Below are 14,536 nucleotides of genomic sequence, written 5' to 3' on the forward strand. Positions count from 1 at the left end.
CCCCCCCCGCTGCCTCCCTCCTCCTCCAGGAGCGCGCTCCGCCTCCTCGGGGCGGGGCTGGCGGACTTCAGGAAGGGGTCGAGCGCGGACAACCACGGCTTCACGGACGAGCCGCCATCTTTGTCGGCCGGTTACCCCGACGACCACCGCCGCCACTCCATTGAGGTCTGCCTCCCGCAGGCCGCCATCACCGGGGACGACCGCGACTTCACCCCCCGGTCCGGTCCGGCGTTCCCCGTGAGGGTGCAGTCGGTCGGGGGCGGCCACAGGAAGAAGAAGATGAGTCCCCCTTGTATATCCATCCACCCGCCTTCAGAGAGGGAACACCCCCAAATCGCCTCACCCCCTAAACTGTCTGACTGCAGCATGATGTTGAGACGCAGGACGCCTTCGTACGACTTGTCCCCGATGCACACCCCCCTCACACCCATCCACGTGCCGCTGCAAACACACTCGCCAACACACACACTGACTCTGTCCCGGGCGTCCACTCCCACACACACCTACACCCCGTCTCACGCCTCCACGCCCTCACACATCCCCATCAGCCCCAACATCTTCATCCAGCCGCACGCACCTCTCGTCCCCATGTCTTTCTCGCAGACCCTGTCCCCCGCTGCGAGGCAGGACTACATCCCCCTCCCCCAGTTCACCTTCGACCAACCGCAGTCCAGATACATGAGCGGCCTGTCTCCCGGCCTGTCAGACACCGACACGGCCACATGCTCCTCCCCCTTCGACAACAGACTGGGGAGCGGTGCGGGATTCAGTGCAAAGAATCGGAGGACCGCCCAATGAACGTCTGGGCTTTTGCCTTCAGGAATTATTTGGTCCTAAATCTCTGAAGTCGGAGTAGAGCGTCCTCTCAGCAGAGATTGGTGCTGGGGAGAAAAGAAGAGGGACAAGCTATCTGGGAGATGGATTATTTTGTTTTGCTTCGACGACTAGAAAAGACATGGTTTATTCTTTCCAGAGACGCTGGTACAGTCCTAGAATAACACACGGTGGATTTATTTTCTTGAAGGACAGCAGATCCTCGGCGGCTGTACCGGTCTAACAGGACCCACTGTACATGGTGTGTTTGGGACTAATACTAAAAACACACCAGGACTAAAGCCACCTAACTCCGTAGCCAAAGTTTTTTTTTGACACACTGTCCCCACCCACGCGAGCCAATCAGGAAGCAGCGTCTGGCTGACAACCTCTGACCTTACACAGGAAGTGGTTTTGTGAAATGCGAGCGTCGGGGTGGGGAATTGTGGGATATGCAACTTCAGGTTTTCTACAGAAGTTCTGCTTGCCCCTCCTCTGCTCCTCGATCACATTGATCAGAGCAGAAGTGTGTGTGTGCGTATACGTGTGTGTGTGAGCGTGTCTGCGTGTTCCTATGTGCGAGTATCGTCAAATATGTTGTCATGGAAGTCAGCCATGTTGTTCTTACGCCTGCAACGACAGAGAGGGGAAGCAGGGCAGAGCTGTAGTGTATGTTTATTTGTGTATCTGTGCAGTGTAAATAAAGGAAAATACTGTATTTGGTGAGATTCAAAATAGCTCTATCCATATGCACATATTTTTATAGAGATCTAAAATGTTTTTTGCACACAAATTTGAATTTCAAGTTGCTTGTTTTTTTTCCTCTGTTGTCCTCTCGTGAATGTATGTTTTCCGTTTCAAAATCCGGAGAGAAGCGAGGGAGATCAACCCTCCTCTCAACAGGCTAGCTGAGGTCGAGGAGTGGGATTTTATTTTTCTATTTTTGAAAAAGAGAAAAGAAGAGAACAGGGATGTGATGTGTTTCTGTAGCTGTGTCTCAGATTTCTGTGTATTTGATGTCTAAATGACAGTCCTAAAGAGGCGGGCTCAGTGTTGACATTTTGTGTACATGTGTTGAGACCTAGCTTAGCTCCACACATCAAAATATAAATGTGGCTCTTATTCAAACATATTTCCCTTGTAGTGAAGTAAAGCATTATATCCAACACACAAACTAAATTATTTACTTCAGTGTATTTATTTGTTCAGATAACAACTGACTTCTTACCTAAAGGAACATTTAAAACACTAACAAAATCCAGTATTATCCACTTTAAAGTCATCTCTGAGCCCCCCCTTCTGCAGCTGTATTCATGCTGGATACACCAGTTAGTGTTTCTGTACATCAAAAGACAACCAAACTAACTAACTTATTAAATATGTTTAGCCAGAGTGCAATAATAATATATACTTGTGGAGAATATAGTGACATCCACTACATAAAAAACAACCACACTCTTGTGTTAGTACATACTGTAGAACTACTATATATGATATAAACCCATTTTTCTATGATGATTGAGACTATTTATATCTGTAGTGTTACTGTAGGTACTAGCCCCCTGGGTGGGGCTGTAAGCAGTGTTAGGTACTGTAGATTTATTTAAAAAAGCTCCAGCCCACCATATGTTGGCGTTACTGTAAACAGAAGGGAGGACTCTCATTTACACCCCTCAATTTTATTTCCCACATTAGATGGTAATAAGACAACACCATATGTATTACCTACATGTCATGCATCCCCTATGGTGTGAACGAACAGCATCTATCTTCCAGTGCGTGATTGTTTTCTTGCCGAGCCATACCTTTATTACGACACAGCACAATATGTATTTAAGTCTATTTTGTGCACAGTCTGGTTAGGCACAGGTACATAAAGAAGCATGCTTGTAATCTACTCATTTACTACTGATTCCTCTTTTTAAAGGCAGCTGGCCGGGTGGCGTCTTTATTTATTTGTGATCAGCATGTAAGATGCACAACTCCTCAGTGATTTGAGTGGAAACCAAAGTGCTTTGATGCTGCACCGTCATCACCACAGGCCCGGTGTTCAAATACGTAAATTGTATTAATGTATATGTATTGGCAACCAAATTGTGTTTAATTGATTAGCAGATTAACAAATGATATTAGTAAAAACTCGTATTTAAGCCTTTGAGTTTATTGAAATGTCATATATTTTTGTGGGAATTCAATTAAATAAAAGGACAGATCTTTTTATGGTGATTTGTCCGATTCAAATTGTGCTGAAAATAGCATTAAAAGACTGTAAGAAATCCCTTATAAACATTAGATCAGATCATGCTTCTCCTTCAACATCCGCATCACCTTTAAATCTCCCAAGCAGTACGCATGTAAAAGAAAAAAGAAGAAACTTGTTCATGTTAGCTTCAGTTTACGACACATTTTGACCTGTGTGTACTACAGCGTGGTGCTTGGTTGTCATCATTTCAAAGTTCGATAAAGTTTGGTTTCTCGCCAGAATGAAAAGCTCTTGGACAATAAAATCACAGTTATAAAAAAAGGTTGCTGCTTGTGAACGCAGCTTGTTAATCTTTTGATAGCACTATTCTTCCAGTTCTGAGATGTTGTCCTCCCTCCTGTACATGGCACAGTTGGTCGTCCCCTGGTTTCAAAATGATTTTGAATGCAGTATGTGGTCGATCACACTGTTACTGTGCAACCGCTTTGTCCTGTTTTGTGTCCTCTTCCTGGACAGATTGTCAGCAATGAGATGTTTTAAGTAGTCTGAAGACGGCCTCTTTCTGTCCCACTCTTATTTAACTTAGTGCAGACCACCCCGATCTACAGCGTATCGCCATATTAATCGACACAGTTTGGTAGAGTGACTGCATAATTGTTCTTACAGATCTTTGGATCTCAGTATTTAAATCCTGTTTTTGAGGAAACAGTTTTGACTATTGCATGTTCTGATTTACGAAAAAAAAAATCTTTTGGGAAAGAATCATCTGGATGTTTTAGAGATTTTGATATTTGCATTTTCAGATGTTTCCATTTGTAGATTGACTACCTAATTGCACTGGGCTGATTAAATGACCCTATTCTTTATTGTCCAATGCAATAGGTGGTTATTTGCTGTATGAGGACAGAGCTTGTCTTTATACAGTTTTTTAGAGAGACATGGAAACATAGCTGGTTCTATTTTTGTTCAGAACCGACGTTATTTAATGTTGAGGTGAACCTTTTTTCACTGTTTTCTCCTGATACTCTAAATGCTAGAACTCTAGTGATGGTGAAGCTAATTAACTGATGTATATTTGATGTAGGGGTAGCCTCCGCCCTGAGATAAGGATAAAGATGACTCGTGTTCTCTGGGTGACACTGAGCTGCTCCGGCTCCCAAAAAAGTTAAAACTGTGACAGAACTTGACTTTGACGAATCAGAAGCCTTGTGTTTTTATTTATTTATTTTTACAACCCTTAAGTGATTGCCCACAGACACCCCCACCCCCAAACCCCCTCAAGCCTTACAAGGAGGGGAGGAGGTGTGTTTTATCTGTCAGAGGAGAGTGTCTGCAATAATAAGCCCTCCATTAGAAGGGAGGGGACAGGGGAGGAGTTTTAAAGGCTCGACACACAGTCGGACTCTCTACATTGTATCGTTGCTGATTATTGTGTGATGACCAACCGTTGTCCTGAAGGATGTTTCCCTGTCAATTAAAAAATACAAGATTTTTTTATTCCTGATACATGTCTGTTTTATTTCTTTTGTTGGTGTTAATTTACACATTATTGATTCATTCCTACTGTGTAGAGCAGGGATGTCCAAACTTTTTTCACCGAGGGCCACATACAGAAACATATACGAAGGGCTGGGCCACTCCCTAGAGATATATTGCCTCTTAAGTTCAGTTATAAGTTGGAAAAATCAATCCAATGTAGGTCAATTATTCTTGATACTTGAAAATGTTGTAAGTAAAGAACTGCCGACATCCCAGCTCTCCAGAGGGTTTCATTTATTTTGTTAGCAGCTCATTCCTTAAAACAGAAGCTTCAGATTGCTTATAATAAGAGGAAATATGAAGGGTCTAGTTCAAGGTTGTTATGTACATTTGTTATTGGGCGTTTTTCTTATCAACTTAGATTTGTTAGAACATGTTTTCAACTTTAATGGACTGAATTTATTTGAAAATGTGGCTTCTTAACACATGAATACTGTGCAATATATTTGAACATATATATTTAAGAAGTACAATATAAGACAAGCAGAAGTTTATTATACTTAAGTCATTATACTTTTTGAATTTGCTGAGGGCCGATTCAAAATGGTCCGCGGGCAGATCGTAGTTTGGACACCCCTGGTGTAGAGCATGATCGGTTATTCATCCAGGGCCATACAGTGCATCGGTCAATATTACATTATTGCAGATGTATCAGTATCTGGGGTTATGTAAGGAGATAAGTAACAACAAATTGAAATACAGCAAGTCAATGAAAAAGTGCTTCAAACTTGAATTCTCACTAGTACCCAGCAGGGGGCAAATCCTCTGGTTGCACAAATAGTCCAACATAGAAGTCTGAGGAAATTGACCTACTTTTTACCTGGTTTAACACGTAAATAAAGAGTAACCAAATGAGTTTCAAGTCTCCTTCAATACATGTTCGATATGGTGTAGATTTACAGTTAAAGCAGGGAATACTTTTGATTGACAGTTCACTACCATGCAGCCATCCCCAGTTCCATAGAAGTCTATTTGGAAAATACCCTACTTAAATACGTCAGTTAACCTTTTTTCTAATGAGTTCATGGTTTAGTTGCGAGTTCCAAAGTTTTGTTTCTTTTCTTCAATACAGCTTGATGTTTATTATTACCAGAAGTGTAAAAGTATAGACGATATAACAGCATATGACCTTGCTAACAATTGTTGTCCGTGTTTTTTCGTCTTGAAATGTAACCTTTCAAAGTGTGTTAGCAATTCATGAAAGATTATTGTGACGTTATGTCCCCCAAAAAGATGTTGTTTAAAGTTTCAAGTTTCCCCCTCTTGTGTCCCTGCTTGTGAAAACAAAACAAAACGGCACCATCCAAAATGACAAACTCAAGGCTTCAAAAAAATGGTCAACTAACCAATGATGCATGTGAATATGTAAATGTATCAATATAGTTTATGGGTTAATTATGTTTAGAAATGTTGACACTAAGGCCCCGTCCACACGGAGACGATTTCAGTTGTATCCGCTAAAGTTCTTTATCGTATAGGCGGTTCGTCCACACGAAGCCGAAACGGAGCTGGGGTTTTGGAGACACTGACCATGAAACAGATTTTAGTGCAAAATCTATAGCTCCTCTACCACAACCATCAGCAACCATCGGACATGGAGAACTATGTTGCTAAATCCACCGCGGAGAATAACCAGAAGGGCAACCAGGAGAAGGTTTTGGGTAACACCAGGCAGAACCAGCAGTTGGTCCAAAATACATCAAGCTGCCTTTTACTGAGCCCGAGACCGTGGATCTGGTTGAGGGCTTTGATCGTGCTCATGGCATGCCACAATGTTTAGGAGCAGTGGACGGAACCCACATCGAAATCAAGCAGCCATCTACCAACTCCATGGACTACATCAACAAGAAAGGCAAATATTCCCTTAATGTACAGGCCGTCTGTGATTACAAGTACCGATTCATGGATGTCGTGGTAAAGTGGCCTGGGAATGTGCATGATGCAGGGGTCTTTGCTAGGGATGCTCCGATCGCCAATTTTGGGGCCAATCGCCAATCGCCAGAATCAGTATCGGCCGATACCGATCGCCGATCCGATTGAGTGGGCGGGGGCTATGGGGATCTTCCATTTAAAGTGATGTTTAAAACTCAGTTAATGGGGCTCATTCACTGGCGCTTCCACAAACAACAACCAACATAATTATTACATTCAAATGAAGTACATTATTCAAGTTTACATTAACTTTGGATAATAACACGGGAGAAATAACGGGAGCCTCTCTCTTTTCCTCCCTCTCTCTCCTGACAGCCTGTCAGTATCTCATGCAGCTCACTGATCCAGTAATGAGTGACCCGGGCCGACAGTGAAGAATAAATATATTTATAACTAGTTTAGCTTGTTCCAGAGTTAGATAAAATAGCTAAGTGTGTTAGGTCTAACTCTTGTGTGTTTTGCTCCGCTCACCGGTCCGTCACGGCGGGTGGAGCTGCAGGATTTCTGCTTCACACACACGCTGCATACCGCTATTTTATTGTCATTTTCGGACACCTTAAAATACTGCCAGACTGGTGAAGCCATTTTGGCGAGCTTGTTTTGCCGCGCACAGAGAAAAGTGTCATGTATTCGATCGGCCTTTATAGAGAGCACCGATCGATCGGCAGAGAGTGAATATCGATCCGATCGATCGGAGCATCCCTAGTCTTTGCTAATTCAAAGCTAAACATGTACTTAAAGACTGGCAAGATCCCTGCTCGGAAAAAACTGATTGTGGACGACGAGGAGGCCATACCAATTTATCTTCTTGGTGACCCTGCCTACCCGCTGCTGCCGTACCTCATGAAGGAATATGCAACCGGTGGCGCCACAGTTCAGGAACAGTACTTTGGGCTATCTTTGTGTAGGGCAGGTATGGTCATTGATTGTGCTTTTGGTCGCCTCAATGCCAGATGTGCTGCACTTAGAAGGCCTATGGACATAAACTTGGATGACCTGCCCCATGTCATTTACTCCTGCTTTGTCCTCTGCAATTTTTGTGAGGCCAGTACGGAGGCTGTGGATTATCACTCTGTGTTGGGAACAAATTACAATACAAGGTGAAAAGGATTTACAGCCTCCCACACAGTGCAATAGATATCTCACTGACTGTAATGAGGGGGAGGGAAAGAGAGTGAGGAGAGTGCTTACGGAGTACATTGACCCTTAGGACTACATGAAAGACAGACTGTTATTTTTTTGGGAAGGTTTTTATTAAGATCTGATAAACATTCTTTGTTATAGGAGCTACAAGGTGCATTTTATAAACGGAATATAGTTGTGTACTTTATTTGCACGTTTACAGTAAAAGGAAATAAAACACCTTGACTAGCAATACAAAAATATGTGATTCTCCGATGTTCAAAGTGTGAAATTAAAAATGAAATTGGCTGAAACCACTTCCAGACTTTCTTAGAACATAGAAGTGCAACAAATAACAAATGCGCAAACGCAGTATCATATATATATATATATATATATTCAGGGGTGCACATAACTGGTATGCAGGTACGCATGCGCGGCAACAATCTGAAATGCGTACCGTCATACTTGTGAATTTTTTCCAGAAGGCGGTTAGATCACCGGACGACAGAGTTGGTCTCCGTGTGCACAGTTAACTGCTGTTAACGGCTGCTGTTAACGTCGGTCTGTACAACGGAATTGTGCCAAAACTACGCCAACCGGCTGCAGAGGGAGACTTACCCCCCCCCCCCCCCCTTCTGTGCCCTGTGCACACTGGAGAACTGCGCAAAAACAGCTGATCACAACGTTCACGCTCTGTGGTCACGAAGTACTCCACACCCAACTCTACCTTGTTTGTTTGTTTATGCCTTATGCCCATGCTCGGGGTTTCTTCTTCGCTGCTTTTGGTGTCATTTGTGGCGGAAGTACAGCGCCACTTACAGGCCCGGCATATGTACTACAGTGTCTCGAGCTGTTTCGTTTGGACGGACACATTTCTTGAGCCGATTCCGTGTGGACAAAATACTTTTTTGAAATCAACTTTGGTTCGAAATCGGTTTCGTCTCCGTGTGGACGGGGCCTAAAAGATAGATTGTCCACCAGAGAGCACTGATAAGTGTATTTAGCAACACCTTATGTCACGCTCATATTTCATACACTAAAATATTTTATTCAATTCATTTTAAAATATAAATATTAGTGCTGGTTAAATAAAACATCAATACAAATCCAAGTCTAATTTGGCAAGCCTTCCCAATCACATCATGTTTTTTTAATATCCACAATGTCCTCACTTATCTGGATCCCTCTTCAAACAAGTGTTCCAAGGTTATACGACATACTGATTAGGTGTCACTGTAAGATAGATCACAATGTAGGCTTGAATGGAAATGTTAAGTATTGAAGTCAGATTTTCAAAAAAGGTTCAGATGACAAATGGGGGGATAAGATGTTCTACATCAATGAAGTCAGCAACGGACACAATCCATCAATGGCAAAGCAGTGTGTTTTTAACCTTCCATATTTTAGCTGGAAACCAATTTCTTCAAGTGTTGCACTTTGATGGTAAGTTTGTTTTCCTATTGTGTGTTACCAAAGTTTAGTCAAATTAAACATTCCTTTAAGGTCAACAGTGTGCTTGTATGACAGGGATCATTCAGTGAGCAATGTGATAAATGTAAAAGCTTATTTTTATGTTAAAAATAATGTTATATCCTAATACCACTTTTCGTTTTATGCTGATTGTTTAGCTCCAGTTACCATTATTGTGATTTACAAAGCAATCCTTACCACAGGCTTGATTAAATTATCAACTTACAAGGACGTATAGCACATCGATCATATTCCTCCCAGATACAAGAACTGATTAATGTGTCAGTGATTGAATGTGAAAATAAGACATAACACATCAAAAGAGATAATTAAAAGTCAGTCCTTGCCTCCAATAGCTAACATTTCTGCAAATAAATCTTGGTGTACTCAGGCCTACATTTTAACATCTACATTGAAACAACTTTAACATCAAACCCTATCACCTTAAGAATATGTAAACACTTTAGAATTGACTAAGTCTGACTATGTTGACGCTGTCTTTACAGGCCCCTCACATTCAGCATTCAGTTTTTAAACACCACATAACTGGAACAAACTCCCAGAAAACAATGTCTACTTTATTTTAAACTAGGGATTAAAACCTTTCTGTGTGTCACTACAATTTATTAAGGACAACAATTTGTTCATGTCTTGTGTGCACATTTTTTTTCATATTTATTCTACTTTCGCTTATCCTTCCCTTTTATGTAATTTTGTTTTTGCCTTTTTTTTACATTCCATGTATGTCTTTTATATTACCTTGTGTTTCTATTATATTTGTGTCTCATGTGAAGCACTTTCAGTTGTTGAAAGGTGTTAAACAAATAAACCTGGCCTGCCTTTCCTCTGTAGGGAAGTGACACATCCACTAGGTGGCGATGTTTGATCAGATGTTGTTCAGTAAGAAGTCTGAGAGATGGTGAGAGACCCACATAGAATGGACATCATTCAACATCATTACTATTATAGTCATTCAAGTACAATGTAGCAATACAATGGCAAATTAATTAATTAATTAATATAGTATATTTCTCTCTTTCCATTTGCTACATTTTCTGAGTGCAATTGGATTGAGTCGCTTTCCCCAAAGCATCCAAATCAGTTTGATATTTCATGAGATCAATTAAGATATACAGTATACAGTAGCAGGATAAAAAAGAAGCAGAGCAACCCCAGCCAGGCTAAACCTTCAAACTATTTTAAGTCCGTCAGCTCACATGGTTTTGCTGCAGCATCTTGCCTCACGACTTTAAATTCACTCCTACACATTCTCCATTCAATGCAACACTAGATGGTGCTCCTGGTCATGATTTGCACAGTAGAATAATGTGCTGAGTTACTTTGTGTGCATGTCTTTGAGTGCATGTGTGTTTGTTAGTGAAGCAATGTCCGTTGTAATATGTTCCTGTGAGAAGCAAAGGTCAAGATGACAGATTCTGAGACAAATATAAATCCTCCCATCCCCCCTCTTCTAACACCATCCATGCTTGATAAAAGCTTCCCTTTAAAAAAGCCAGTATGTATTTAAACCTTTGAATAGTTAATGTGTTAACTGTTGCCAAATCAATTTTCATTTACTGCCTGTTTGTAATAGAAATCAGTCTTTTTAGACAACACTGCCTTTTTCCAGCAGATAAACTCTGGTTGTGAATCGTGGTTTGAATGCGAATGAAATTAACCGATCAAATCCCCGTTCAAAGACATTATTTGGCTGCGACCATTAAAGAAACATCTCTCTTTTTGGCTTACACTCCCTCTGAAGCGGCTTTAAAAAGACAGCCTTGCAGATCGTCTCACACCCATCTCCATATGCCGCTTCACTTATCTTCTCTTCAAACAAGTCACCTGGTAACAATCTGCTGTCAGTCGGCCAGGTTTTCCATCTTTGCCGTGCCATGAAGCATCCCCCTATCGGCTCTTAATTGGATATCAACATTTGGCTGTTCAGCAGAATTCAGCGGCAGGATTGGTCATACCACTCTTCAGAAAGTTCCTCCAGCACCTGCTTAGGATCTGTGTTAAGAAGCTTTTTTAGGAGGTGATACGACAGCTTTGTCAGTTAGCTCGGTAGTTGATATTTAATGCCACATGCAGAATTTTTGCATTGCTGAGAAGCTCGGGTGTGAATTTTCACAGTGCAACTACTTTTCTGATGTGTCCTTGAGCAAGACATTGATTCCACAGAAGCCTGCAGGCGTGGTGCTGATGCTGACCTCTGACCTCCGCTTCAAGGGTGAGAGGACAATAAGAATCAATAACATTAAATACATTTTAGTAGTGGGTAAAGGAAACAGCAGCTATGGAGGGCTTTTTGCTATTCTGTGGTTTCCTTGGTTGACGGTATATGGGAAGATATTGTGTTCATGGATTATAGATGACATGCCATGTTTCATTTTTCATTCTGAGAAACATTTACGATCATATCTAAGTACCCCGGTGCTTTTTTAAACTGATTTTGGATTGCACTGACAACTTGAATTAGTGTTCACTCAAACTGTCTTTAGCTGAACAACGATAAACCATTGGTGCCATTTTTTAAGACTATATTGGAAAGGTGCTTTGACTGAACAATCAGAAGTCATTTTGAGCGACAGGGTTACAAGACTTTTGAAAAATCTCAGAGAGAAAAACTAACAAGAGATCTAGTTTTGCACCGCCAAGGGTCAAATTCTGTGAAATGAATTGTTAAAATACGCCACTGGGACATTATTCAAAGTGTTTTACCTTATTGCAGGATGTCTTCACAGGAGCCCCAAGTGATTGGTTTCAGACAGTTTCCCACATAAAAGCAGAGACGATTGAACATCCACTTACCTGCTCAGAGACACATTTGGCCTAAGGCTCCCTCAGGAAATCAGGGTTGTGGTTTTTTCTATTATGATAATGTTTGGGTTTCTACAGTCCACAATCATGTCAAGACAAAGCTTTGAGACATATTGCTGTGCCTCATTGAATACAAATATGTTCTATTCTTTTGGTGAGCTTAGTTCTCTTATATTCTGTGATCTGGTCCTTGTTGAATCTTTGTGTGGTGTTAGGGTTAGGGTTAGTTTTGAATATTATATAGGTTGTCTGTTTAGTTGTAGTTAACTGTCTTAACCATTGGTGATTCAGCTTGGAACAATGTTAGAAATGGGTGCAGTAAAAGGCTAAAAACTAGCTGAAGGAAGTGCATGTTTGTGACATACACCGTATAAAAGTGGATATAGCCTCTTGGTCTGAACAATTAGATGACTCAAATGTGAATTATTTTTAATATGTAGCAGGAGGGACTTCAGTGGTTGCAAAAATAAGTTAAAGTGTGTAGAGGTCTAGAAAATCACCCTACTTCTCACTTGGTGGTTTAGGCCAGACAACATAAACCTAATGGGCTTATGGTCCCTATTGCTACTAGTCATATTAGATACAGCATGTACATTCCTTAAATTATGGTCACATTTAGACTAAAATAGATGATAAAACTGGGATACCAGAGTGATTGCGAGTTGCTACTATGGTGACTTGTCAATTTAGACTAGAGTATAGCAGCAATGCATATCAATCCTTATCAAAAATACTACTTGCTCTCAACACCTGATGATTTACAGACCTTTCTGCCAATAATTCTATAGGAAGTATTTTTAGGCATCAGATGAGATGCCATTGGGCCTTAAATTAGATTTTTAGGCCCAATGGCATTAGCATAAAAGACAAATCATAATGCCTAAGAACAAAGTCGCGCTTTTAAGTTCTGAAAAAAAAGGCATGAATGCAGTAACGTAAACGCCAACAAGGTCCTCAGTAGATATTCCATTCTATGGCCAATATGTCGAATTGGCTTCAAAGCCCTGTGCTTTTTCTGGAAGCTTGGTACAGTACACACAGTGACTTCCTTCACTGTATGCTGTCTATGTTTGGAGGGAATTAGGCACCTGATAATTGTTTTTTCTGGGTCTCCATTGCTGGAGGGAGGTTTGCTGGAAGAGACAAAACTCTATTTTGAGTCTATAAATCATACAGCATGATGCTGCCAGATTTGATTTGACTGTGGCGTTGATTACATATTGGTAGTTCTTGTGGAGGCCATATTTAAAGGGGACCTATTATGCAAAATCCACTTTTTCATGTCTTTTATATAAACATGTGTCCCCTCTGTGTAAAGAGATTCTGAAAGTTTCAGGGAAAAAGATTCTCTCACTTTTTGACCTGAACGATTTACATAAAAACCTGTCTGAAAATGAGCTGATCAGATTTTGGCCACTTTATGATGTCATAACGATTTTTTTTGGCTTGTGTAACCATTAGCCAATCACCAACCAAGGTAAAGGCCCGGACACACCAAGCCGATTTTGGCCGTTGGTGGGCGTCAGGCCGACGATGAGCGTCGACACGCCCTACTCAGATTGGTGTGTCCCGCACCGTTGTGTCTTTTCAGCCGTGCCGACGCCTTTTCAGCCGAAAACCCGCGGCCAAAGGCAGTCGACAAAAGAAATCACTCTGATTGGCTGTTCAGCTTAGCGAATCAGTGCATGAGAAGCGAAACGGAAGTGAGGGACCCAAACAAACTATTAAGAAGGCAAATCTGAGATTTCATTTAAAGTGGACCTATCATGCTATATTTGAATAATATAGTGTAGGACCATACCTATATAAGGCATATTTATACTTTTTTTTTTTCAAAATACCAAACAGATCATGCATGTTAGCCATGCCTCATTTCGCTCTATTTGAAAATGTTTAGCTCTGTTTTTGCAAGGGCTGATTCTGTGAGAACAGCACCACCTACAGGCCTGGCATATGTACTACAGCGTCTCCAGCGCTTTTGAACGGCAATGTCCGTTGCTGTCTCCTCCTGATTGGTGGAGTTGGCCCAATAGCCGTAGCGCCACTGTCCTGATGTCAGGACAGTATTCAAATCTGGATCAGTTTTTATCAGATCCGTTGCAGCCCCTTTTTTAGAGATTTGGGTATGGAGGAAAATAGAGAGGGTTGTGTTTTCTGACACTTGGTGAGTTCCCTGGAACACCGGGGACACATATTCATGTATAAAAGACGTACAAAAGTGCATTTTGCATGATAGGTCCCCTTTAACTCCAGCTCTCGACACAGGTTTGGGAAAGCCCCCTGAGCTTCTCGTTGTAGAGTGAAAATGGAACGCACACGCTATTTGTTGTTTGTTTATATCACGCAGTCTGTTCTTCTTCTCTCGGTTATCACGCAGTCTGTCTTCCGGTTGTTGCCTCGTTTGAATGACGAATACACACTACCACCGCCTGCTGGTAAGGAGAGTTATTGCCACTCACACATGCGCAGTTCGTATGTGCTTCTTGGCCGTCGGCTGAAGTCTTTGCGGTGTGTTCCAGTGCGACACATGGCCAAAACGCAGAGACGCGAGGACACAACAGTCGGGGTCCGTCTGTGTCAGTTCTTTGGTGTCAGCTTGGTGTTAAAACCTTGGTGGCATGGAGAGGCTCT

At 41.6% G+C, this 14,536-nt stretch overlaps 1 protein-coding gene across 1 annotated transcript in view; it reads left to right on the top strand.

The window, feature by feature from the left end:
- Window positions 1-4,522, top strand: part of cacna1ha (calcium channel, voltage-dependent, T type, alpha 1H subunit a) — a 126,295-nt gene extending 121,773 nt beyond the window's left edge. Inside the window, 1 exon segment of the mRNA XM_034143463.1 lies at window positions 1-4,522. Within this exon segment, the coding sequence (XP_033999354.1) occupies window positions 1-798 (798 nt within the window). The 3' untranslated portion in view covers window positions 799-4,522.
- Window positions 4,523-14,536: the final 10,014 nt, after the last annotated feature.

The sequence above is a fragment of the Trematomus bernacchii genome, unplaced genomic scaffold (assembly GCF_902827165.1).
Source record: "Trematomus bernacchii unplaced genomic scaffold, fTreBer1.1, whole genome shotgun sequence".
Taxonomy (NCBI): Eukaryota; Metazoa; Chordata; class Actinopteri; order Perciformes; family Nototheniidae; genus Trematomus; species Trematomus bernacchii.